Source organism: Piliocolobus tephrosceles, chromosome 7, assembly GCF_002776525.5.
Source record: "Piliocolobus tephrosceles isolate RC106 chromosome 7, ASM277652v3, whole genome shotgun sequence".
In the NCBI taxonomy this organism is placed as follows: Eukaryota; Metazoa; Chordata; class Mammalia; order Primates; family Cercopithecidae; genus Piliocolobus; species Piliocolobus tephrosceles.
In genome coordinates this window covers 67095484-67122788 of record NC_045440.1, presented here as the reverse complement: position 1 = coordinate 67122788, position 27305 = coordinate 67095484, and the positions used below count along the sequence as shown (strand labels likewise).

General features: G+C 40.8%; 2 protein-coding genes and 3 non-coding genes across 5 annotated transcripts in view; all 5 read right to left on the bottom strand.

The window, feature by feature from the left end:
• The window catches only part of TRIM55 (tripartite motif containing 55), a 72460-nt gene extending 60836 nt beyond the window's left edge, over positions 1-11624 (bottom strand). Inside the window, exon 1 of the mRNA XM_031935870.1 lies at positions 11604-11624. The gene's annotated coding sequence lies outside the window, so the exon portion shown is untranslated. The remainder of the gene's footprint in view (positions 1-11603) is intronic.
• A 490-nt stretch (positions 11625-12114) lies between these two features.
• TRNAA-AGC lies at positions 12115-12187 on the bottom strand. The gene has a single exon. It is a non-coding gene; the product is annotated as a tRNA-Ala (tRNA).
• A 103-nt stretch (positions 12188-12290) lies between these two features.
• On the bottom strand, positions 12291-12379 carry TRNAY-GUA. Its single transcript is given in 2 exon segments — positions 12291-12326; positions 12343-12379. It is a non-coding gene; the product is annotated as a tRNA-Tyr (tRNA).
• Positions 12380-12907: 528 nt separating this feature from the next.
• On the bottom strand, positions 12908-13000 carry TRNAY-GUA. Its single transcript has 2 exons — positions 12964-13000; positions 12908-12943 (listed from the first exon to the last, which is right to left on the bottom strand). It is a non-coding gene; the product is annotated as a tRNA-Tyr (tRNA).
• Positions 13001-25641: 12641 nt separating this feature from the next.
• DNAJC5B (DnaJ heat shock protein family (Hsp40) member C5 beta) overlaps positions 25642-27305 on the bottom strand; it is a 127827-nt gene continuing 126163 nt past the window's right edge. The window contains exon 8 of the mRNA XM_023222408.2: positions 25642-26222. Within this exon, the coding sequence (XP_023078176.1) occupies positions 26128-26222 (95 nt within the window). The 3' untranslated portion in view covers positions 25642-26127. The remainder of the gene's footprint in view (positions 26223-27305) is intronic.

Below are 27305 nucleotides of genomic sequence, written 5' to 3'. Positions count from 1 at the left end.
CTGCCTCCAAAATAACTATACTCCCTTGCATTTCCCCTTCCTCCAAGGTGACTTTTTAAACCATAGTTTCCCTGGTCATTTCTAATATTCTTGGTCTGCTCTTGAGTCATAAACATCGATTCTGACATTCATTGGGATTTTGTGAAGCAACAGTTTAACCAATATATATTGTATTTAAAAATTTTTAAATCAGATCAAAAATGAAAAAGAAATCCATGTCTATTTATATGTGATAAATTTCAGCTTTCTTTCTCCTTGATTTTAAAAACCTGGGACAATGAACACATTTTGTTAACATATCCCTGGTGTGAATTGGTGTGAATTAGATTACCAGTGAAGCGTAGATCAGTGTGACTGGTTATGTGTGGTCTTAGTGCTGTGTGCACAGAGAGCTTATTGAGAATCTAACAAGCTCTATTAATTAATAATAAGTTATATGTATTCATAAACATATCGGGGATCTTTAGAGAATTATCTTAGTCCTTTCAATATTTATTTAGCAACTACAGTGAGGACAGGGACTGGTAAAATTTTTTTACTGAATTACTTCGGTTCACCCAGCCTAGACAGTTAATTGTGTTTATCAATTCATGGGCTGTGGACGGGAGGTCTGAATACAATATATGATATATTTTCTAGGAAAGATTAAGTTTCTACTGCCAAAGACCTTGCAATCTAAGTAAAAGCACTCAAACTAATCATGCACTTTGCAGCGGAGTCTTTTCTTGTAGAAGGAATTCATTCCTTCAAAATATATTCATTGGATATGTGTAGTGTGTCCCCATTGTGTGAGGCTCTGGGGATTGAAAGATGAACAAGACATAGGTCATTGTCCTCAAGGAGCCCAGTCTAAGAGTGGAGATGAGACGTGCACACATACAACATAGTACAAAATAAAATGTGATAAAGAGTGCAAGCCAAAAAGTACCTGAGACAGGTCTCAATCGAGAAAGTTTGTTTTGTCAAGGTTAAGGGCGCGTGCCAGGAGGTAGGTCTGTGCCTTTCTCCAAAGAAGATTTCGGAGGCTTTAATATTTAAAGGGAAAAGGATGGATATTGGAGAAAGAGAAAAAAAATTTCTCAGTTGTGGGTATAGATAAGAGGCAAACGGTCGCATTCTTTTGAGTCTTTGATCAGTCTTTCACCAAATACATAATTTACATGTTGGGGCTGGGCGGTAGGTAGAGGAATAATAATCATTTATGTCTTCCTCCAGCTTAGTGAGTCTGCATTTTTACATCAGAGGAAGAAAGCAGATACGCATTTGTCTCAGGTGAGCAGAGAGATGACTTAGAGTTCTGTCCTTTGTACCACGCCTGTGAAGATAAGCTGTCAATTTACACTGTCAGGGTAAAATTCAACAAAACTGTTTTAAGGTAAAGATATTGGGCCTGTAAGGAATTTCCCAGTGTGCAAATTGTAAGGCAGGTATGTAGCTTTTAAATCTTTGTAGCTATCTTATTTAGGAATAATGTGGGAGGCAGGTTTGCCTGACGCAGTTTCCAGCTTGACTTTTCCCTTTGGCTTATGATTTTGGGGTCCCAGGGTTTATTTTCCTTTCACAACAGCTACAGCAATTCACGGTCGGAGGAATCAGAAGGGCTTCATGGGTGGGGGTAGTGTTTGAACTGCTGCACTGAGGATCTCAGAGGGATGGACGTGTAGTTAGGTGGGGCATGGCTGGGGCTTTCCAAGAGAAGGCACAGAAGCAGCAACATGGGCATGCACAGGCGTGCAGGGGATCTCCGAGCCACGGTGGCTTGAGCTGGAGGGCAGGCACACTGCTCAAGCATTGGCTGGCCATGGATACTGCAAAGAGTTTTTAACACTTAATAAATTAAGCAGCAGGAAGTCGTTAAAAGTTTCTCACTTCCATGAGAGCAGTGGTTGGTTAGATTGATCTTTCAGTGAGAATTGGGTTAGATTAGCATGAAGGTGACTGGTTAAAGACCAGATCAGAGGCTGTTGCCAATAGTCCAGGTGAGAGGTTGGGAAGCCCTGGCACAGGTCATGGCAGTGGGGAAGGAAAGAAGGAAATGATCCCTGGGGCTGCTATGAAAGTAGAATCCACAGAGATGACTCAGATGCGTGAGCCTGAGTGACCGATGATGTAGTGAGAGGCTGCAGAGTGAGTCAGAGACAGGCAGGCTTTCTCCCAACTTCTGCATCTACCTCGCTTTGTGGTCTTGGAAGGTGACCTCACCTAGGAGGATTTCAGCTCTGCCCTCTGTAAGTGAGTGGGGTTCATAACCTAGCTCAGCAGCATTTGTAGAAAAAAACAAAAACTCTGAAACAGTATTTTCTTTTAAGAGCCCGAGGGTCACTCTGTTGCCCAAACTGGAGTGTAGTGGCACAGTCATAGCTCACTGAAACTTCAAACTCCTGAGCTCAAGCAATCCCCCCACCTCAGCCCCCTGAGTAGCTGGGACTACAGGTGTGCACCACTAGGCCCGGCTAATTTTTTAATTTTTTTGCAGAGACAAGGGTCTTGCTATATTGCCCAGGCTTGAACTCCTGGCTTCAAGCCATCCTCCTGCCATGGCCTCCCAAAGCTCTGGGATTACAGAGCTGATCTCTATCTTCCTTTCTCTTTTTTTTTTTTTTTTTTTCTCTCCCTGTTCTTTCTTGCTCCCTGCCTTTTACTTTTTCTTGGAACTGTCCCTGGAGGCTACACAGGAAACCAGCATGAATCCCACAGGACTAACAGCCCAGTTGATGAATGTCAATGAAAAAGAGTAAAACTCTGTAAAATATTTGAAAAGATTTACTCTGAGCCAAATATAAGAACCATGACCTGTGACAGCCCCAGGAAGTCCTGAGAACAGTTGCCCAAGGTGGTCAGGCTACAGTTTAGTTTTATAAGTTTCAGGGAGACATAAGACATCAATCAATATATGTGGGGGTATACATTCATTTGGTCTGAAATATGGGACAGCTCGAAGTGGGGGCTTCCAGGTCATAGGTATATTCGAAGATTTTCTGATTGGCAGTTGGTTAAAAGAGTTAAGATATTACCTAAGGACCTGCAATTTACAGTAAGGTATGTCTGGGTTTAGATAAGGGGTTGTGGACACCAAGGTTCTTGTGCAGAAGATGCTTCCAACTAGCAGACTTCAGAGAGAATAGAAGTTAAATCTTAGTTAAATCTCTCCCGGATCAGGGAAAAGACCTGGAAAAAGGAAGGGATTCTCTACAGAATATAGATTTTCCTCACAAGAGACAGTGTTGCAGGGCCATTTCAAAATATTTCAAAGAAATATATTTTGGGGTAAAATACTTTAATTTCTTTCAGGGCCTGCTATCTGTCATATAATGCTATACTAGCATCAGATTGGAATTTGGTATCTTATTGCTACAAAGAGTCTGTTTTTTCAGTCTTAAGATCTCTGTTTTAGTGTTAATGCTGGTCAGCTGAATCTGAATTCTAAAAGAAGCTAGAAGGAGGCATGTGTGACTCTATCTTCCCATGATGACCTGAAATCATTTTTTAGGTTTACTTTGGAATGACCTTGGCTGAGAAGGGGCGTCCATCAGTGAGTTGGGGGGCTTAGAATTATATTTTTGGTTTACCAAAATATACCCTGAAAATCTGAGACAGGTCTCAGGTAAATTTAGAAAGTTACTTTTGCCAAGGTTGAGGATGCATGCCTGTGACACGGCCTCAGGAGGTCCTAACAACGTGCGCCCAAGGTGATCAGAGCACAGTTTGTTTTTATACATTCTATGGAGACATGAGACATCAATCAACATATGCAAGATGAACATTGGCTTGGTCTGGAAACGGGACGGCTCGAAGCAAAGGCGGAAGATTCGAAGCGGGGAGGAGGATTCCAGGTCATAGGTAGAAAAGAGGAAAAATGGTTGCATTCTCTTCAGTTTCTAATTAGCCTCTCCATTTATGCATATATCTCAGTGAGCAGAGGGGTGATTTTGAATAGAATGAGAGGCAGATTGGCCCTAAATAGTTCCCAGCTTGACTTTTCCCTTTAGCTTAGTGATTTGGGGGCCCCAAGATTTATTTTCCCTTCACAACATGAATAATTACCATCTGCCTCTCTGCGTTCTCTTTTCTTCATTTCTTGCTCCTCCCTGCTCTCAGACACCAGTACATGGGGTGGGTGTTTGAGCTGGAAGTGGGACACAGGAGGGAGTGCTCTGCTCTAAGGAGAAATCAGAACATTGTGTTTACTCCCAAATCATTCATAGGGTCCAGGAGATTGGGGAAATTCTGGACCTGAATCAGAATTTAAGTCATCTTCAGGCTCTGGGATTTGGAGTGGACCTGAGCCTGTGCTGGACATGAAAACCAGCTGATAAAAGAAAAATTTAGACAAATTGAAATTAACAAAATTTAATTGAGCAAAGGATGATTCACGAATAAGGCAGCCCTCAGAACCAGAATAGGTTTAGAGATTCAAGGGCTGCCCCATGGTTGGATAAGATTTATGGACCGAGAAAAGGAAGTGATGTACAGAAAGCAGAAGTGAGGCACAGAGTTAGGTGGACTGGTGACAGCTCAGCATTTGCCTTACTTGAACCTGGTTTAACAGCTGACCACCTGGGATTGGCTGAGACTCAGCGACCTGTTACAAGAGCACGTTACAGTCTGTTTAGACACCCAGTTGGGTGACAGTTCACTATGTACAAGAAACATTTAGGTGAAACCTAAAATACATATGAAGGTAGCTTTAGGTCAAACTTAATTTAACAAAACATAGTCTCCTGAAGGTATTTTGGTTTATATAGAAGGAGTGCACTGCTTCCTCCACGTCCACCCCCACTCTCACCACACATATCAGGACAGAGGCTAGAAACTGATCGGGAGCAATTACACAGGGAGCTGCCATGGTTGGAAGCCCTGGTTGCCCCTCATTTCTGAGTCCCACCAGCCTGGGGCTGGAGTATATTTAGACACATTGAAAAACTGAAGCAAAGTTACCACTACCCTCCCTTTTTTCAACAGTTTTCCAGTCTCCCAGATACATCTGGGGAAATTAGATGGGTCCCTAGGAACCTGAGTGTGCACCCAACGGTGGATGTGACACTGAAGAGTAACAACAGAAAAAGAAGGCTTTTGACCTCTTTCAACCTGTAGCTGCCGGGCCAAATGGAACCAGGCGTTTTCAGGGGCCAGGGCCCAGGAATGAGATGTAGATCTGCAATGGAATTCTGACATGACCTACCTGGAGTTAGGCCAAATTTCACAAGTAAAGGGCACAGTCTGTCCTCACTTAAGACACCAGCAGCAAACTCTGGGGTTCCCAGATCCTGCACTTCTGACGAACTGGCTACAAATTTGGGGGTTCCCACTACCTCCTTGGTTTGGTAGAATGACTCACAGAACTCAGGAAACCATATTTATGATTACAGTTTTATTAGAGCCAAAAAGAATACAAATTAAGACTGGCCAAAAGAAGAAATTCATAGGGGCAAGGTTGCAGGGTGTCCCAAATGTGAACTTCCATGTCCTCTCCCAGTGGAATCAGGATGCATCACCCTCCTGGCACATGAATGTGTGACAATGCACACAGAGTGCTGTTAACCAGGGAAGGTCACCCGAGCTTCTGTGTCCAGAGTTCTTATGGGGGCTTCATTATGGAGGCATGATTGATGGAATCATTAGCTATATGACTGATCTCAATCTTCAGCTTTCTCCTTGCCTCCCTGGAGGTTGGGCTGACATCATGTGGCTCAAAGCCCCAAGATTCTCATCTCATGGTTGTTCTTTCTGACATGGCCAGCCCCCATCCTCAGTTATCTCATTAGCATAAACTATCAGGGCCCACGATGAATAACAAAGGCATGTCTGTCACTCGAGAAATTCTAAGGATTTAGAGGCTCCCACTCGGGGACTTGGGACAAAGACCAGCTAAGTTCTTTATTATACAGTAAGAGCTCAGTGTGTTTTTCATCTAGGGAAGACAGGAAGGGATGCTAAAATTATTTTTACTACTATACCACTACAACAAATATGATAAATATGTACTGAGTACCCATTACTTCATGTCATAGCTCCCTGTCTCTGGTATTATTATCTCCACTGAGTCAACTGTGGCTGAGCAAGTTAAGTAGTTGCCCTGAGTCACGTGGCTGCTGAAACTGTGATGCAGACTAAGAGACACATCTTTTGAGTACAGAGCCCATGACCTCACCCACTAAGCTGCACCACACCCATGCTTTAGAAGGGCACTGTCCATAAAAATTTCCACTAATTATGGAAATGTTCTATATCTGTAGTGTCCAATCTCTAGCCACTTGTGGTTCTTGAGTACTTGGAATGTGCACAGTGCAGCTCTGAAACTAAATTTTAAGCTGTATTAATTTAAACTTATATTTAAATGTCCACATGTGGATAGTGGTTATTATACTAGACAACCAGTCCTAGAACATGAGATATAAAAAAATATTGGGGGCAAATTCAAATGCATATGAAGGACTCTCCAGCAAGAACTGGGTCACCGTCTTTTGGTGATTTTGTACTCTCTGGTTAGAGTGATGTGAATCTCTACTTGCCCCAGTGTGGTCAGAAGAGCAGCACCGATTCTTCATTGTAACTGTCAAAATAGGTCAGAGTATTCCGCGAACAGGAGACATTAGAAAACCCCAAGGATCCTGAACATTTCAGAACATCCTCAGCATTTCATTTACCTATGTTCTCTTTTGTGTCTTTGGTGCAAGTAATTGCAATTCCAGGTACTTGAAAATAATCCAGCCTTAGTTTAAGGAGCCATTTGTTCATCAAACAGAACAGAGAATTTATGGTTAGATGGAGAGTAGAGCTAAGAGGAAATAAAAAACAGATATGGTTTCAAGCAAAACAGTGAGCAGAGAGAGTGCAGTCCTGATGAAAGAGAAAACAAGAGGAGTCGGAAGACTGATCTTACTCCTGGCTCAGGCTCTAAGGTAGAAAGGAAGTATTCTTGCTTTCTTGTGTCCACTGCAAGTGAGAAAGGGAGTGACTGACTAAAGAATTAAAACAGGGAAAGAACATCAGATGATGCGGACGTGAAGGCAGAGAGTTGGTGATTGCTGAAGAAGGAAGTTTAGTTGGGCTGGAGCACTAGGGCAACAGTGGACCAAAACTTTCAGGTCAACTCCAGCACCAATATAATCTGAGAATTATTTTAATCCCATGACAAAACAAAGGCCAACACTTAATCTTGTGCAAACCAGGTCCTCTTAAACTAAGCCAGTGAGGCTATTAATTCTTTCTTGCAATATTCACACATGCATGTCTGCATCCATCCATCCATCCATCCATCCATCCATCCATCCATCCATCCCTCCCTCCCTCCCTCCCTCCCTTTTTTAGTGAGAACTCCACTCATGACCAGCGGAGAGAAGGCCACACTTAATTTGGGATTTCAATGAGCTGGTGTTCCAAGCACTAGGCTTGGTTATCAGTCCTGCCAGATATAACCCATCTGACCACAGAAGACATAATGTTATTTCCTTTGGTATCCTAGAGCTCAGGGTGTGGCCCAAATAAAGCACTTTCTAACCATTATTTGGTTTAGAAATTTCCCTCCATGTAACAACTTTAAAAGTTATTCCAAAAAATATAACCCAGAACTCTCTTTCCTTACAAAGATTCTTGCCATCCCTTTGCACTGACGACTTGGCCCATGACATCTACAAAATACTTCATGTTTTCCCTCTGCCTGTGTCATCAGTCTTTTCTATTTAGCTGTCTACCTGGCAATAAGTAGCTTGGATACGTGATTTTTACATTTTTTTTTTTTTTTTTTTTTTTTGAGACAGAGTCTCGCTTTGTCACCCAGGCTGGAGTGCAGTGGTGCCAGCTCGGTTCACTGCAAGCTCCGCCTCCCGGGTCACGCCATTCTCCTGCCTCAGCCTCTGAGTAGCTGGGACTACAGGCCGCGCACCACCACGCCCGGCTAATTTTTGTATTTTTAGTAGAGACGGGGTTTCACCGCGTTAGCCAGGATGATCTCGATCTCCTGACTTCGTGATCCGCCCGCCTCGGCCTCCCAAAGTGCTGGGATTACAGGCGTGAGCCACCGCGCCTGGCATGATTTTTAAATTTTTAATGAAAAGAAACATCTTACAAAATCCAAAATCAAAGAGAAATGAACTTGAAAAGCACTGAACAGCAGCTAACACTGTGGTATTTCTTTCATTAGATGGTTTGCCAACTTCTCCTTGAAATCTTTTGTTCATTTGATAATCACTCCTTCTTCAAATCTGTTGTTTATAAATTTTACTTCATCATAAAGATCTCTGAGGAAACGTTAGAAAAATGAACACATTTTACTTTCCCCTGAACACTTCTTGGAAATAAGAAACACTCATTCTATATGTGCCAGAAATAAGCAGTGACAGTCCCAACAAGTAGCGAATACTTTAGCCCAAGGTCTTCCCAATGGCCCATGTCTGAACTCCACACGTTGGCTCCACCCTCCCCACCCATACCCACCGCCACTTCTCCTCCACCTCAGCCTCCTAACTGATTTCTCTGAATTCACTCTCGCCTTCTGCAATCCACTTCTCACAAGTCACCCCTTATTTAAATCCTATTAATGATCACATCACCTCTAGGATAAAGGTATTAATCCTCACTGTGGTCCCAACACCTGATGTGATCTGGCCCTTGCCTGTCTCTCTGACTTGCACTGTCCAAAGAAGTAAGATATATGTGACAAATATGTGCCATATACATGATTTTAAATTTTGTAATAGTCACATTTTAAAAACCTAAAAATAAATAAAAATAATATTTTACTTAACCCCAGAACATCTAAAATATTATCATTTCAACATGTAACCAATACTGTTTAAAAGTGAGATGTACATACAGAGACAGCTTTTCCTCTTCCTTTCCTATATGGAGATCTTTTACTTCATTTCCTTTGCTTTATTGCCCTGGTGAGAGCTGAAAACACCCTTGCCTTGGTCTTGGTCATAGGAGGAAAGCACTGTTCTTTAATATTAAGCATAATGTAAGCTGCATGTGTTTCACTTATGTCCTTTATCAGGTTGAATAAGTTCCCTTCCCCTCTAAATTTGCTGACAGTTTTTAAAAGCAGGAATGGATGTTTAATTTGGTCAAATGCTTTTTCTGCATCTGCTCAGATGATCACATGTTCTTTTTTCTTTAATCTGTTTAATGTTATGAATTTGAATGTTGAGCCAGTCTTGTATTCCTGGGATAAATCTCATTTAGTCATAATGTATTTTCCTTTTTATATGTTGTTGGATTTACTTGGCTAAAATTTTGTTGAGAATTTTTGCATCTATATTCATAAGCTATATTGGTCTGTAGTTTTCTTTTTCTGTAATGTCTTTGCCTAATTTTGGTATCAGAGATTTCATAGAATGAGTTGGAAAGTACTCCTTTTTCATCTTTTTTTTTGGAAAAATTTGTATATAATTGGTATTTTTTTTCTTCCTTAACTCTTTGGTAGAATTCAGTACTGAAGCCATTTGGGCCTGGTGTTTTCTTTATGAGAGAAATAAGTTACAACATGTAAAGTACCTAGAGCTGTGCTCGGCTTGTAGGAAGTGCTGGGTTGATGTTAGCTGTTAATTTTTTTAAAGTTATCCCTATTTCCAATTTAAAAATATTGTTTATTTCAGAAAACTTAGAAAATATTTTAAAATTTTAAGGAAAATATATCACAGTAATCATACTACCAAAGATCATTATTGCTGTTAACATTTTAAAGCATGTTTTCAGTCTTTTTTTTTTTTCTTTTTCTTCTTCTTTTTTTTTTTTTTTTTTTTTGACACAGGGTCTCCCTCCGTCGCCCAAGCTGGAGTGCAGTGGTGCAATCACTGCTCACTGCAGCCTCGACCTCTCAGGTTCAAGAGATCTTCCTACCTTACCCTCCGGAGCAGCTGGGATCACAGGTACATGCCACCGCATACAGCTAATTTTTGTATTTTTTTTAGAGACAGGGTTTTACCATGTTGCCCAGGCTGGTCTTGAACTCCTGAGTTCAAGGGATCTGTCTGCCTGGGCCTCTCAAAGTGTTGGGATTATAGGCATGAGCCACCACGCCGGTCTGTTTCTAGTCTTTTCTATAAATAACTTATGCTTGTTTATATTGCTTATTGTTTATATTGCTCTATACCTACTTTATTTCTAAGCATGATTATTAACATTTCCCATGTCAATGTAAGTTCTTAATAAATACAATTTTGAGGGCTATATATATTTCATTACATAGCCACACCATATTGCCACACCATAATATATCTAACCATCATATTGTATTTTTAGCATTGTTCTTCCTACTTGCCCTACACAGTAGATCCAAGCACCTCTTTCCAAGCACTTCCATATATCTTTATATAAACACATATATAAACCCTTAGACTAATTCCCCCAGGCCTTCATTGTATGATGCTATGCTTGCCAGGCCTCTAGGTGCTGAAATGTGTGGAATCTCTGCAGTTTGCCAGGGAAATGACACTTTATGTTTCTGTTTCTTCCTTCCTTGCACACTGATAACAGCTAATGTTTATTTTGTGTTTACTATGTGCCAGGCACTGTACTAAGGCTTTTACATGTTATATCTTAATTAAAAGTGAGTATCATTATTATATCCCCATTTGAGAAACAAAAGACACTGAAGCACCGAAATGTCAAGCAACCTGCCTATGGTCATGCAGTTAGAAGTAGCAAAGCCAAGAAAGGCCATCAGGTTTCACAGTCTGCCTGACTAACCACTATGCATTACTGCTTCCTGATTTATACCTTTGAGCTTTGTACGTGAATTCCATTCCCAGTTTGGGTTGCTGACTCTGAGATATCGAGATATCCTTTGAGTTCTGGCCCAGGTCACCCCCCCAAACATGTGTCCTCCACTGGGTTTTGGGTGCATTACTTGCTATTCCTTTGACTTATTACTTACTTCTTGCTCTTTCGGTCACTTAAAGTTTCACTGCCAGTTCCTCCCCTCAGCCAGCTAGAACGCTCATAATCCCAAACTAGAAACTGGGACATGTCATCTGATAAAAAAATTCTTTTTCTTACTTTGTGAATTTGTTTTTATGAACATCATGATGTTATATTTCAGGTAATTTACAATACATTCAATTAAAAGACTATTGAAAATAATAAAACCAGGTAAAAATGGAGACCACCCTAGAAAATGAAAGATAGCAATAAACCATAGCATGTTGTATACACTGGTAGCAAAAGTATACAGGTTGCCTAGGACCCTAAAGAAATATCATTTATTTGCTGCACTCCTCACAAAGGATAATACTGTATTTCTGCTCTTGTGTGGAAGATTTGTGTTTTGTCTTCTAAGAACTGTAGGGTGGCTTCAACAGCTTTTTTCTAGAAAATTAGGATAGGGAGATTTTATTACCAGAAAAGTCTTTGTGTTCTGTTTAATCTCTGAATCTTTCAGTGAGTGTGTGGATGTGTGTTTGGGTTTTACTCGTTTTGTTTTTGTCTTGTCTTTGCTTAACAAAATTACGCTCAAGGACTGCCCTAGATACAATTTTTATCCAATTAATTCTCTCTCATCGCTGGTCTCTAGTTAATTCTCCACAGTTACTTCCACTGGAGGACAATGACATAAGAACCTCCTCCAACGGCAGCCCCTGTGTCCAGAGACTTTATCCACTCACCTGCCCAGGGCTACCTTTTGCCTTATCTATCCACCTCGGATCTGTCCTCTGTCCTGAGCCAGGCAGCCTGCCCGGGGCCAAACAGTTCCTGCTTCCTCGGCTGAGCAAACGTTCAAAGTAATCAGTGTCCGTTTCCAAGTTCTCAGTTTCTTGTTTTGTTTTCCCTGAGGGTCTCCCCGAACGATGGGCAGCTTAGCCTCAGATGAGTCCCTGGAAATGCAGACATCTTATCATAAATCATAAAGGATTTTGAGGGATAATATATGTGACGGCAATCTGTCTCTATTTTTAAGCAGAAATAATTGTATTTCGTGAATTTCCCCCAATTAAATGCGTCTAAAAATTTAAAGCTAGAAGGATAAACTGCTAGCACCCACCACTCCTTGTCTGGGAAGTGTTAGACTGGTAACCTGGAGCTCGCCCTACTCTTCACTTGCCTTCGTCTGACTTTTCAGCTCTAGTTTGGGCTGAGAGAATCGAAAGAAAAACCGTAGGGAACAGGAAAGAAAACTGGAGGATGCGGGCATCGATCCCGCTACCTCTCGCATGCTAAGCGAGCGCTCTACCATTTGAGCTAATCCCCCACGGCTGGGCACGGCTCGTTATCTGTTCCTCTAGAGAAGGGTCAGAACACTCAGCACTGAAGACAGATTTCTTTGGGCCAAAGCAACAAAACAAAGGAGTCGCTCCTTCGAGCCGGAATCGAACCAGCGACCTAAGGATGGCCACGGACACGCGCCTACAGTCCTCCGCTCTACCAGCTGAGCTATCGAAGGGAGCGGGCAAAATCGCCTGGGTGCTGCCTTGCCTCTGTAACATTGTGTCATTTTTAGGCTTCGTGTTTTTGGTATTGTGTTCTCTCTCTTTCTGATTCCCAGGTTCCGGGAGCACCAGATCCCTCTTCCCGCGGACCTCCCACCTCCTCACCGCAGCCGTTGCGAGCCCTCGGGTCGCAGAAGCTGCCCGGGGCTCTGAAGAGAGGGCCCCGCCCGGCCCCTCTGGAGCCGGCGCTGCCTCCGGTGTGACTCGGCGGCCCGGCAATGCTAAAGACAGGTTAGAAAGATGCAGAAGCCGTGACCCGCCAGTCGCTCGGCCGAGCGGAGACCCACAGCTGCGCTGGGAACCTGCCCGGGCACGTCCCCGCTGGGGGATAGCTAAAAAAAATTACCAAGCAGGCTGGGAGGCCCAAAATGGGGAGAACGCGCTAGACTTTCCAACTACTTGTTGGAATGCAATGTGTCATTGAAGGCACCCAAGGAAAGGGACATTAAGTCATCGGGAGCTGGAAAAAAAAGTCATTTGTCTCCTTCGAGCCGGAATCGAACCAGCGACCTAAGGATGTCTCCTGCTGAGGAAGTAGCTACAGTCCTCCGCTCTACCAGCTGAGCTATCGAAGGGACGTGTACGTCTGTTGGCATCCCCTGAGATTCAGCACAGAACAATCGGAGCGCCAGTCCAGGCAGCCGGAGATTGCACTGAGCTCAGCGCCCGAGAGCCGGCCTGTGTGCTCTACGCGTGCGCAGAAAGACAGCGCGCTCTGGCTCGCTAGCCTGACTGACCCGGTAAAGGCCCTCAACCCAGGTGGTCTGGGGCCCGTTGTGCCAAGACCCTGCGACTCTACCGCCCCACCTTGTCGTACTTTTCCTTTACCAGCCTGCGTTGCCCTTTAAAGTGGTTGCCGAGTGTGTTCTCAACACGCAGTAATTCAACGGCCAGTGGAGGAGTTGCGTGGTAGACCAGTGGCGCAATGGATAACGTGTCTGACCATGCATCAGAAGATTGTAGGTCCAGCTCCCGCCTGGCTCGGCATTTTTGTCACCTGAGGTTAACAAACCAGAAATCATTACTTCCTCTAGCGTCCCCAGGCTGCGAATGCCAGCAGTTTGGATTTCTGCAGTGTCCGTTGCACTTTGAGCCCGGGAGGCCTTACCAGCGCCGCCCGTCCAATTCCCTCGGGGTGAAGGGAAGGCCCCGAGGCTCTCGGGACGCCCCCGGCCGGCAAGCTGGGTTAGGAAGACGCCACTGAAGCCCGCGGTTCTGTAGACAGAGCTGGTTCCACCGCATCTACTTTAAGACATCAGTCACTAAGTTCCTAGAGAAAGTCCCCTCACCAACCCCCGGCTAAGCAAAGAGAGGGAAGAAGATTAAGATTACATAAACTGTCTTTTTGATCTGGTTCCTATTTTATGTTTAATTTTAACAAAGTTATTCAATCTCAAATAGGCCTATAATCCTGCTTTGTCGGCCTATTTTTGTAAGGTCATATTCAGCGTTTACAAATTGTTAAAAGGTTTGCCGCCATATTCCCACTCAGTTTTTAGCGTAGCATAAAAACCATCCAACGACCTGGGTTTTGCCCTTAGGAATCTTTTAACCAAGAAGGCATCATGTTGGTTTGGGCAAACTGAGTTTCTGTGTTAATGTTATTATAGTAATATTTGTGGAAGGGAGATTGGAATTATTTCTTAAATCTCCCCTATAAGATAGTAGTTCCCAAAAGTAAAAGCTTTAATAAAACGTAAAATTAGGAAAGAGAAAATACGAAGTTAGAGAAAAGGAAAGGGCTAGATTTTTAAGTGGGAAAGCGGCTTCCTTAAGGCTGCACAAACATGAGGAGACTATTTTTGTTTCCTGGTGAACATTTTTCTATTTTTGCATGTAACAAGCTGACGTATCTTTAAAGTTACACAGCGTTTCTGAGAGTTTGAGAAAATGACCTCTGAGAGGTGGGGGAGGTGAGTTGTACCCCTCTGGCTCAAGTTCATGGACAGAACCATGTAAATTAGGCTAAGAGAAAAGAGCCTCCTTTTAGTCCTACTTTCTCCTTATTTTACAAGAGTGGTAAGCAGGGTGTTTATTAAATTATTTTTATCGTTATTTTTTAGAAACAGAGTCTTGCTTTGTTACCCAGATTGGGGTACAGTGCTGCAATCATAGCTCATTGCAGCCTCAAACTTCCGAGCTCAAGTGATTCTCCTGCCTCAGCCTTCTGGGATTACAGGCATGCACCACCTCACCTGGCTGTAGCTTTGTTGCCCAGGCTGGTCTTGAACTCTTGACTTCAAATGATCTTCGACTTCAAGTGATCTTCCAGCCTCGGCCTCCCAAAGTGCTGGGATTAAGGCTCAAGCTACTATACCTAGCCAAGCCCTTTTCCCCAACAGCCAACCTTACTTGAGTAACAGGTTTCAGGGAGGCCAAACATGCATGATTTTTGGCCTTCTTACTTGTAAGTGACAGAAATTCACAAGAGCTAGTATAAGCAAGACATTTATTATAATGATACAAGGGTGTCCCCAAGAAACCAAGGATGAAATGTCACTAGGCATCCTTAAAGGTTTCTCTGTCAGTGCTTCTCAGCTCCTCTCTAGTGCACACAGTTGGAAACATGGCACTGTCCCCCACCCTAAAAGTTCTGGAGCTTTATTCTTCACGGTCTATCACATGGAGAGTCACTTCTCTTTCTCAGGCCTGACTGCAAAACTCTCCATTATTCTTGGCCTCACTTAGGTGCTCACCCACTGTGTCCGGGGATCAGGATTACATGTATGAAGGTTGGGCGCATACGACTACACCCCCTCCTCCCCAGGAGTACATTGAAAAGATGATAAAAATATACAAAAGAAAAGAAAATCTATTGCAACATGGAAAACTACAGTAGGTATAATTAACAAATAGACATTTTAAATAACTTCTGGAAGGTGAGAATCAAATGAGATTATAATGGAGAAAAGCACAGCTCCAAATGCACATTCTGAAAGTTAGCAGAGACAAAACCATTCTCCCCATGGAGCTCATAAGAGACTCCAGGCACAGAGAGAGCAGCACAGAGGTCAGCCGCCCACAACATTGTGCAGCTGCTGCTGAATTTATTGCCAGGGAGATCCCACTGGAGAATGGCTTAAGCAGAGTAGATTTGCCAGTCTAGAGTCTGTAGAGTGGTATAGGGCTAGAGAGTAGGGCAGAGTAGAGCCTAATAGAGATGGAGGGAACAGGAAGGCCACCCCACCCAACTCTTAGAGCGAGTTCTTCCTTGACTTGTCAGATTGGGGGATCTTAGGCCAGCATGGCTGTTCCCCACCCATGCACCATAAATGCAAAGCCTGATTGTCCTCAGGACACAGCCATTTTTACAGATATCAATGTATTCCTTCATATTGTGTTTACTAGACATTTGGGAGGAAATAACAACTTAAAAAAGAAAGTCCAAGATAAACAAGTTAAATAAACGACTGAGGAGAAAACAGAGATAATACAAGGAATAGAACAGAACTATTTAACAAAAAAGTAGTTAGGGATATCCTCAGAGACATCCAAGAGAGTGTTACAGCAATGAAAACCACAATACAGTGATATTAACAGGAGCAATTAGGGAAGAAGAGAGTTCCTGAATATAAAAGTATGATTGCTAAGGTGAAAAGTAACATATTGGTCATGGCTAAAGATCAACTATGAAGATATAGAAGACAGAATGGAAAATATGTGGAAAGCAAAAAATAAAAACATGACACTGAGTACGGTGGCTCACCTCTGTAATTCCAGTATTTTGGGAGCCTGGAGTGGGAGAATTGCTTGAAGCCAAGAGTTTAAGCAAGCCTGGGCAACAACGCAAGACCCCCATCTCTACAAAAGATATGAAAATTAGCTGGACATAGTGGTGTGCACCTGTAGTCCCAGCTGCTTGGGAGGCTGAGGCAGGAGGATCTCTTGAGCCCAGGAGTTCAAAGCTGCGGTGAGCTATGATTGATTGCACCATTGCACTCCCGCTCCTGGGACAGCGTGAGATCCTGTTTCATACATACACGCGTGCACACACACACCCCCCAAAAAAAAGAAAAAAAAAAAAAGAAAGAAAAGATAGATCCTGAAGACATAAAGAGTATCTAATATGAGCTCCAGAAAGAGAAAACAAAGACAATGCAGGGGAAAGAATAAAAGAAAGACATTGGTCCTTAGATGGAAAGGATCATGCAAGTTAGGATGAATGAAAAACAACTATGCCTGGACACAGCCTAGTGACATTCAAAAGCATTGAGGATAAAGATGAAACCCTATAACTTTCAAAGATGGAGAAAACAAAACAAAACAAAATCTAAACAAGAACTAGGCTAGCTACAAAGGAATAAGAATTGGATTATGATCAGACTTCTCATCATCATTACTGGATGTTAGAAGACAGTGGAGCATGGCCTTCAAAGTTCTGCAGAGAAATAATTTTAAGCCTAGAATTGTATACCGATCAAGGTAGTAATCACATATGAGGACAAATAGTTCATACATGCAAGGTCTCATAAAGTTTAAATATATGATTCCTTTCTGAAACGAATAAAAAGTAAGTAAACATTATTTGAGGATGTTATACTAGATGGGTTCTCCAGGAAGCTGAAGCTCAAACAGAATTACAGCACAACATTTTACAGGGGAGTAACATCTGTGAACGGAAAAGGGGAGGACACAGGATTGGGTAGAGGTAGTCATTAGACAGTGATGCAGACCTGACAAAGTTTCTGCCAACCCTCTTGGTGGCTCCAGAGCAAAGATTTCCTTTTAGAGGAGTCTCAAGTTGGGCAGAAATGGTGGGGCCCTAGCATCACCACCTTGCTCAGTCATTGGCCAGAGGCTTAGAACCTCAGCTAGAGGAGTTAACACCTGGTGGCTACTAGTTAACCATCCTTCTTGCAGCTGGGCAGTGAGTTCTTTCTTGAAAGGAAAGAACAGCATGTCTAGCAGCATGTCTCTGTGTATGCCACGGATGTACTTCAGCAAAGCAAAGCAAGAATCCAAGAAGGAGGAGTACACAGGATTTAAGAAAAAAGGAAACCAACCCAGGAGCTCAATGAAAATAAAATCTCAGGTTGGCAGTGATGCAGCTGGCAAAGAAAGCAATCAGGACAAATTAAGGGGAGGAAAAAAAGAGGGCTCTGGGAAGATTATTCTTTACAATAGTAGTGTGATTAAGGACCTGGGAGACCTTAGAGATATGATAAAGGCACATGTCACTTTTCTCAAAAAGACAGAATAAAGATACTCAGGGATTTCTAAAAAAAAAAGAAAGAAAAGAAAAAAAGTCTTTATAAAAAATGTGTGGTTCAAATATAAAGCAAACTGAAATATGGCACAATTTTGAGAAATTGATGGCATGGGTGTTGTTGGGCTGACTTCCCTCCCCACCCCAATTTATTTGTTGAAGACCTAACCCCTAGTACTTCAGAGCGTGACTATATTTGGAGATAAGGCCTTTAAAGAGCCTCTAGAACTGTGAGAAAATAAATTTCTGTTTTTAAAAGCCACCCAGTCTGTGATATTTTGTTATGAGAGCCCTAACAAACTATTTGGGGATGGTGAAGAAATTTGCTTTTGTACATTTTTGTTTAACCATATGTAAGTTATTTTTACATAACATGTATGGGTCAGAGTGTCCCATAATTGTCATCTAATTAAAGATATTCTCTAATAAAAATTGCTTAAGAATGAAGAAACTGAAGCCCAAAGATGTGAAATGACTTATCCAAGGTAACAGAGGGGAGAAGTGGCACGTGAGATCTCAGGCCTCCTGAGTCACAGCCAGGGCTCCTTTCTGTGGCACTGCTTGGTCTCTCTGTCCTCAGACGGACACTTGGGTTAGGGAGATTGGGCTGCTGGCTGCTACTCTGGGAGGAAGGAGGTTGAAAGGCAGGTTCTGATGCCAGTACAGTCAGAAAATGGACATTCTGGGAGTAGCAAAGTGTTCCATCTATTAAAGGGTATTCTCTTCTCACCTCTAAATCCAAAGGTCAAATCCCTTAAATTTGTTAACAGCAATGCTCCAAGAAGGTGTGTCAAGACTCCGTGAAAAAAAAAAAAAAGCCATTGTTTACTAGAAAAATTATTCCTTAGACTATTCCTTAGACATATGTGCACTAAAGAGCTTTCAAGTTTTTCCTTTCAGTCAAGGAAACCATTCTACAGATAAGGAAGCTCTACCCGAAAGATTAAACAATGTCTTTAGAATGACCACCCAGATTAGGGGTGCAGGGCTAGACTTAGGCTTATTGACTTAGCCATGGTTTTCTCTAAATATGCACCATCTCCAAGAAGGATATTTGTGAGAAACCACAGAGATGATGTTTCTAGGTCAGAAAGGGAACTATTCTGGGGAATTCTAGGGAAGATACACTTGATTCTCATTATTCATGTAATTACATTGTATAAAGTCATTTTGAACCCTGATTTAGTGAATGCTGAAACCATTGCTCCCAGGGGATATAAAGGGAGCCTCTGGCCACAATGTTTTTGTCAACTGGTCAATAGATAATCTTGTTTTACGTGTGTTTCTGTTGAAGGACACCTTATTTCATACAGTTGATCCTTGAAAAGCAAGAATTTAAACTGGATGGGTCCACTCATATATAGATTTTTTCAATCAATATATTGGAAAATTTTTTGGAGATCTGCAACAATTTGAAAAAACTTGAAATGAGCCAAATAGCCTAGAAATATCAAAAAATTAAGACAAAGGTATATCATAAATGCATAAAATATGTGTAGATAGTACTCTATTTTGTCATGTATTACCATAAAATTTTAAGAAGTTAAAATTTCTCAAAACTTACACAAACCCAAATTGTACATGGCACCATGCACAGTTAAAAGAAATGTGAACAGACATAAAGATGCAATATTAAATCATAGCTGCATAAAATTAACCATAGTACATACTATACTACTGTAATAATTTCATAACCACTTCCCATTGCTACTCTGGTGACCTCAAGTGTTTCTAATATCTGCTTAAAATGCCATGTACGTGACTTTAATAATCTCCATATGAGCAGTTTGTCTCTCCAGCAAATTGCCTGTGGCACTAAAAAGTGATCTCTTATGGTTCTCGAGGATTTTTTAACTGTATGTGGTGCAATACCACAAACGTTGAATAACACCACAGGACCCCATACGAAGTGCCACTCGTGATGCTGGATATGCTCCCAAGAAGCAAAGTATTGATCCAAAAAGAAAAAGTTGAATTGCTTAATATGGACCACAGATTGAGGTCTACAGCTGTGGTTGGCAGGTATTTCAAGGTAAATGAATCCAGTGTAAGCACCTTTGTGAAGCAGTCACTGCAGCTAGGCTAGCAGGCAAGAAACCCTTGCAATTTTTGCCAAAAACCTCTTTATCTTGTATTGAAAATGCAGCTTTTACGTAGGTGCAGAATTGCTATAAGAAAGACATAGCTATAGACTCTAATATAGTTCCAGAAAAAAACAAAGTCATTATATGACAAAGCAAAAGGAAGGGGAAGGGTCTACAGCTGGAGAATTGAATGCCAGCAAAGAAAGTTTTGATAATTTTAGAAAGCAGTTTTGGCTTTAAAAATGTCAAGATAACAAGAGCAGCTTCCTAACCAGAGGCAGCAGGCGAGTTTCCAGATGTCACTAAGAAAATCATTGAGGAGAAAAGAGATCTGCCTGAATAGGTATTTAATGCAGATGACAAAGCCCTATTCTGGAAAATAAAAATGCCAAAAAGGACATGTATTAGTAGGGATGAGAAGTGAGCCCCAAGATTTAAGGCAGGAAGGGATAGGCTACCTCTACTATTTTGTGCAAATGCCATTGGGTTTATGAGCCAGACTGCCCTTATCTGTGAAGCTGCTAACAACCAAGCCTTGAAGGAAAAAGATAAAACACCAGCAGCCCATCTTTTGGTTGCACAACAAGAAGGCCTGGACAATGAGAAACCTTTTTCTGGATTGCTTCCATCCATGTTTTATCCTTGAAGTCAGGAAGTACCTTGCCGGTAAGGTATTACCTTTTAAAAAGTTCTTTGATACTGAACAATGCTCCTGGCTACTCACAACCCCACAGTTTACTATACCCAGACCAAGCCCCTTTGTCTTGTCACATCCCTAATATTTATCACTCTTTGTTTAAAAAGATACTTAAGCCTTTGTACCTAATGTCTTCTTTGGGGCTTCATTTTTCTTATAAAGACGTCCATGGACGTACAAATATTAAATAAGATGTGTATGCTTTTCTCCTGTTAGTATGTTTTATGCTATTATAGTTTAATTCTTAGGCCCAGCCACAGAACCTAAGATGACAGAAGGAAGTATTTCCTCCCCTACAGTTCGTGTAAAGAAAGTTTGTCCTCTTCTAGGTAGGTAACTCCGCAAATATGGAATGAAGATTGACTGCATTATTCATCTAAATGCAGTCCTGAATTATATGCCAAATCACTAAATCAAAAGATATTTAATGACACCAAGCCCCAGCCTACCTCCCCTTTGAAGGGGGTTAGCATTTGTACTAGAGGGAAATGGCAAGGCCAACCCATCCCATTCCCTGGGCTCCAATAAGCCCTGCAAGCTCACTTGCAGTCTTCCACACTCAGGGAAGTGGGAGCATCATCTTGCTCATATGGCATCTTTCCCAAGGGTATGATTGGTGGTGGGCGGGGGTGTGGCCAGGAGGTTTTCTTTAGAGACGCACATTTATTCTTTTACCAAATATTTATTTAGTTCGTACTACATGCTAGGCATTGTTCTGGAGCTAAGGATAAGGATACAACAGTATGCAAAGCAGACAGGAATCTCTATCTTGGTGGAGCACACATTCTGGAAGGACAAACAGACAATAAGAAGACAATAAATAATATATACAGCAGGCTCTACAGTAATGAATGCAAAGGGGAAAATAAAGCACAGTAGAGCAGGAGTGTGGCAGGTGTTGTGCTTCTCATAATGGCAAAATGACACAGATGACTGGAAGCAAAATAAATTGCTTATGGTATATAGACATGTATGTGTACATATACACACATGCACACACCACACACATGTATTTATACACATACACACAAAGGTATTCATACACATGAACATACACACATGCTCTTTATTTTAAATGGCAACAAAGTTCTTTTTAAAAATTTGCAAATTGTATTTCCTTTGTATAATACTATGAAAAATAATAAAGGGTTGCTAATTTAATAGTCTGGCAGAATCAATGGTATGTTTTTACTTCATAATTTGTATCATATTTTGTACAATGGAGAAATTGGGTAGAATTTCACTTTCATTATGAATAGCTAACATGAAAATATTTTACATCTAATTGTATAAGTGATATTAAGATGCCTTATTTTTATATATAGTAACAAATGTTCCCACCCCAATCTTATGGACTCAGAAAATAGAGCAAATTGTATTAACTTGGATTTATAAGCTTCTGACATTCACTTTTGGTGAGAGAGACAAATTAGAATGTACTCAATGTATACCCTATTTTGACATTAAATAAGCAGTTGTAAATCCAACTTTACAGAATTCAAATATGTCTTAGGGCACCAAGGTGGCATAGTAATTAAGCAGACAGATGCTACAACCAGACTACCTGAGTTCAAATGCTGGCTATCCCATTATTAACAGCCTGAGTTAATTAATGGCTCTCTGTTGCCCAATATTCCCATTTGTGAAATGGACAATAGTAATCGTTACCTACCTCATAGAGTTGCTGTGTGGGTTACATGAGTTAACCTACACTAAGCAGCTAGAATGGTGTCTGGCACATAGTAAGCACAATATATGTTTGCTATTTTATCTTTAAAAGTTTTCTCAGCACTATCTAAACATCCTGGAAAATTATGGCAGGAAGTTTATCAGAATTTTTAAAATCACAATTATTAGTACCAGCTACTCTAGAATCACTTTTAAATTTTTAAAAAAATCCAACTTTCCACTTGATTAGTGTCGCAGCTAAGGGTTAGTCAGAGAAGAGAAGGGGGCAAAGACATAGCTGCCGAGACCACAGAGATCTCCCAAATAAGGAAGTGCTGGTGTGGCAGGGAGCGGGGAGAGGAAGAAAAAGGGGAAGGGGAAGGAGTGGGAGGGAAGTAAGAGATATAGGAAGACTTCAGATTTGCTCTTGAGGAAGTCACAGGGAATTAACAAGGAAGATTTCTTAGAGGAATCTCCTTGAACTGCAAAGGGCAGTTGAAGAGAAAGGTAGATAATAAAGGGAGTGACAGAGTGAGTATATTCTCTTGAAAGTAAGAGAACTCTGGGAAAGAGTTGGATGGGGAGTGGGGAGGAGACTAGGATTCATTTTCAAGAACAAATGTAGTTGGAAACACAAGGTCATCCTGGAGAGGCTATATAGTGCAGCTGTTAATATTGTGGCCTGAGGACCAGCCTGGTCTACTCCATAGCTAGGTGATCCTAGCCAAGTTACTTATCTTTTCCGTGTTCTAGTCATATAGTCTAAAAAACCACAGATGATGATGGTGACAGAACTTCTCTCACAGGTTGTTGTATTAAATGAATTAATATAAAGCTCTTAGGGCCGTGTCAGATACTAAGCACTATGACTCTTCGTTATTATTCTCTTAGAAATTTTATTTTTAATTTATGAAAGAATAAATCAGCTTTCTCAAATACAAGTAAATGCACCTGTGAGACTAAGGCCAACACTTTCAAATCCTCTATTTTGGGGGATGGGATGAGAAAGGAAGAGGTAAAAGAGAGAGCTAAGAAATGCAGAATATGAGTAGGAAAGTGACTCATTTTATTTTGTTAAAACTTTACCCTTTGACTCAGAATAACAGGTATCTTTCAAGTTTTGGTAGCTAAATATTTAATTTTCTAGTATGTTACACATTGATTAAAAAAAAAATTTCCATGCCAAATACAATAAAAATGTTTTCAAAATGAAGACATTTTATATAAAACTATTATGCTAATAAATCACTCAATGTAGCTGGGCATGGTGGCTCACACCTGTAATCCCAACACTTTGGGAGGCCGAGGCGGGCAGATCACCTGAGGTCAGGAGTTCGAGATCAGCCTGGCCAACATGGTGAAACCCCGTCTCTACTAAAAATACTAAAAATACAATGTAACCGGGCATGGTGGCACGCGACTGTAGTCCCAGCTACTCGGGAGACTGAGGCACAAGAATTGCTTGAGCCCAGGAGGCAGAGATTGCAGTGAGACTCTGTCTCGAAAAAAAAGAAAAATTAATGTATAGACAGTTTTTTCATTCTAGATATAGAATGTCACTTATTCTAAAAGAATTGATATATATGTGTGTGTGTGTGTGTGTTTGGGTAAAGAAAAATGCACATGTAAGTTTTTTATTATGTTCTAATGTAAGACAGCAAAAAAATAAATGATGACTCATGGAACTTTTTAAGAAGTCTCCCATTCTAGTAGCCCAGTGCCCAGGATAGGTGGTGAGCTGTTGACACGGACCATTCAATGAACTCTGTGTGTCCACCGATGAGGCTCATGCTTAGCATTTCTCTTCCTGCCTTGAAGCTTCCCTGCTAAGATGCTTGTGGGTTCAGAATGACTGCCAGTGCTTCTGGATAGCCCTTCTGTTGACCCTCACAATATACTTCTGCAGCTCCTCCTCTAATGAAGAGTGGATTCTTGTATCTCTGTAGCTGAAGGAGCATTCTGCAGAATTCATTCCCTCATTCATAGACATTCAAGTGCTTGCATTTGTCACATATCATTGTAACCAGAAACTAGCCCTTTGTGAGGAACATTGGCCAGAGCCCCTCTAGCAATTTAATTCTACCATCTGATTCTGATTCTGATCCATGTCCTGTTCTCATCTTAACCGCTCTTGGACCAGCTTCCTGGGGGAACTAGGAGTGGAAGCAAAAAATTCTGTGTGAGAAAGGAAAATGAGGTTTGAGCAAGAAAGAAGGTGAGCTTTCTAATTTGTAAGTTGCTTTTCAAAATAGACCTGACTGTTTTGCTTAAAAAGACCACAGGAAGGAAATGGAATGGCTCAAATTATCCGCAGATTGGGCTCTTTATCCTATTGTTTCCTCCAAACGGAAAATAGCATTTGTTTGTTGAGTACAGCTTTCCAAGCACTTGCTGGTTACTGGAGCTGTTAATACTGGGTGTCTCTATGGGTCTTGTTGGGTGAGAGAGTTTATATGCATCGAGTCACGGTACATTTGTCTGTGTGTGTCAACATATACAAATTCATTTAAAACCACCTTACATTTGCTAAACATTTGACTTTTCAGATTTCTTTCACTTTAGCCATTTTATCTGGTCATCCAGCAACTTGGAAGGTGGTCAGGGCAGATATGAAAACAGAGCCATAGAGAGATTAGCCATGTTATTTTCATCTCACTTGGTCACAAGGCTAGTTAATGAAAGCTTAGATTAGAACCAGGTTTCTTAACTTTCAAACCAAGGCTCTGTCTACTTGATTACATAGAAAAAAAAATTCAGTAACTAAAGAGTTAGAGCAGAAGTTTAATGACATCAGAACTGGCAGAGCTATAACACTAATTCTCACTTACAATATATATTTAGCAGCAATTGACTATAATTTTGTGGGGAGGGGGATAAGAAACAAGAAAAAAGATGAAGGCATTTTATACAATAATTATATAAAAACATAACAAGATCTTGAAAATGCAATATTATATAAAGAAGTAAGAAAGACCTAGAAAAACAAACACTTTTTCTGCCATAGTATTTTGGAAATAGCACATGGTTTCTACCACATAGTAAATATAAGAATCAAACAAGCAAATGCAGAGATGACCTCTGGGCTTAAATTGTGTAACATGCACAGAGCTGAGCAATTTCTGTCAAGGCAAATAATTTTAACAAAAATGAGGTGATATGCGTTTTGGTGTAAATTTAGGCTCTAGAGTTTAGAGTTCTACCCCTTCATGTGTTTTTTTTTGTTTTGTTTTTTTTTTTTTTTTTTTTTTTTGTTTGTTTGTTTTGGTTTTTTTCCCCTTAGTTTGGCTAATCTGAGTCAGTTATACAAAAATTATTTTACTAGAAAATGATCAACATGCTGATGGGGCTGGTTCAGGCTCAGAATGATTTTCTGGTTCAGTTTACAACATTTAACCAGGTTGAAGTTTTGTTTTGTTTTGTTTTTAAGCCAATCTAAAAGTACACACAAAACCTGTTTCTTCCTGGTTTTACTTACCAGTTTTTAGTAAATGCCAATTTTTAATGTTCCAAAAATATACCTTAAAAATGTGATTTTTAAGAAATCTAATCATCCTTTCCTGACTCTTGAAACATTTCTATAACTTTATTGAATATTGACATGGAAGAGGCTCCACACACAAAAACTCTTTATAGGTTCTCATATATTTTGATGATGATGTTTGTGGTAGATGAATATTGTGCTACATGGAAGAAAAGTGGCTTCTGTTCTGGAATATTACTTTGGTCAGTTAGGAATCAGATCTGCCTCACATAAAGGGCAGGTTCATAAAGGCTGTACAATTCCACTGTCCTACATCAGGCAAGGAGCATAAAATAACTCTTTAGGCCTTTATTCACCCAAATTGAATGTGTTTCATAAGAAATTCTACTCAGAGAGAAAGTCCGCAAACTGAGAAAATTATATAGCAATCATGTTTTCCTAACCCAAAAATAAAATACCAAGATGGAAAAGTTCACAGCACTTTATGCCCCACACGCTCCCCTACGACCATCTGGAAACAAGACTGAACTGAGAGGAAGGACTGTGGACTCTCAGAGGGCTCAATATCAAGAGTCTGTGCAGTAACTTCGAGATCCTTCTTTGATTAGCTGTGTTTTCTCATTTGCATTTGTAGGCTGGAGAAAAACTGGAAAGTCCACATCTAAAAATAAACAAAGCAAAGCAATAAACACTTTCATCATGTTACAGTTCTTTTAATGAAGCAAGTGATAGGTATTTTTGTTGAAATCATGACTGGCAAATCAACTCAATTCATAAGATATCAATATATCTACCATTTTAAGGACTTCAAAAGGGAGGAGGCACTGTCTTTACTCTTTATTCAAGTTTTGTCAGTTATGGAATTATAAAACCAAAGCACCAAACCCAGCTGTTACCTGGAGGGTACTTGCTGAACCTGGTGAACTTGAACTTTAGTTTTCACCATCTTGTGGGGATACAGATAGAACCATCACATATAGTTGTGCAGATTGGAAACGGAACATTATCAAAGGGCACCTTTCATATAGACTACAATGTATATCTACAGGGAAGGTATAGTTTATATGAAAGATGCAGCCTGGCATTAAGTAGTATACAATTGGATGACTAGCCCTTCTTGGGACAGCAGTCAAAACTGGGAGTTTGCTTAGAGGGAGAGTCTAATAGAAATCTCCTCAGATAAAGCTAGTGCCCAAAATGGTTATGCTGTCTCTAAAATCACGAAATCTACTCCTAAATCTATAGAGAGATTTGTTAGCCTTTAATTTGGGTGCTAAGTTGAGAAAGCTGCCCTAAAAATGTTTAATGGCAAGCCAATGAATACACAAGTTGGACGACGAAGTTTTCAAACCCTCTGTGTTCTAAGAAACCTCAAGATGATAATTTAGTTTAAAGAGGTCCAGTGCAAGATGTGCTCTCAGGCACTTAGTAAAAGTGAATGACCTCACCTTCAACCTAGGCCTCAAAATATCATCAGAAAATTACAAGAAACATGAGCTCATAGTAAAAACAATTAGAGGTAGAGAAATAGATGTGTGTGTGTCAAAGAGAGAGAGAGAGAGAGAATGAGAGAGAGAGAGATAGAGAGAGAGTGATTACATATAGAAACAATGCATACTAAGATCCAATATAAACAGCAGAAGGCCAAATCAGACCCAGAAAGACTTCAAGAACTGCATTTATCAGACACAGAATACAAAATAATTACACTTTTAAAGTAATTAAATTAAATAAAATAATAGAT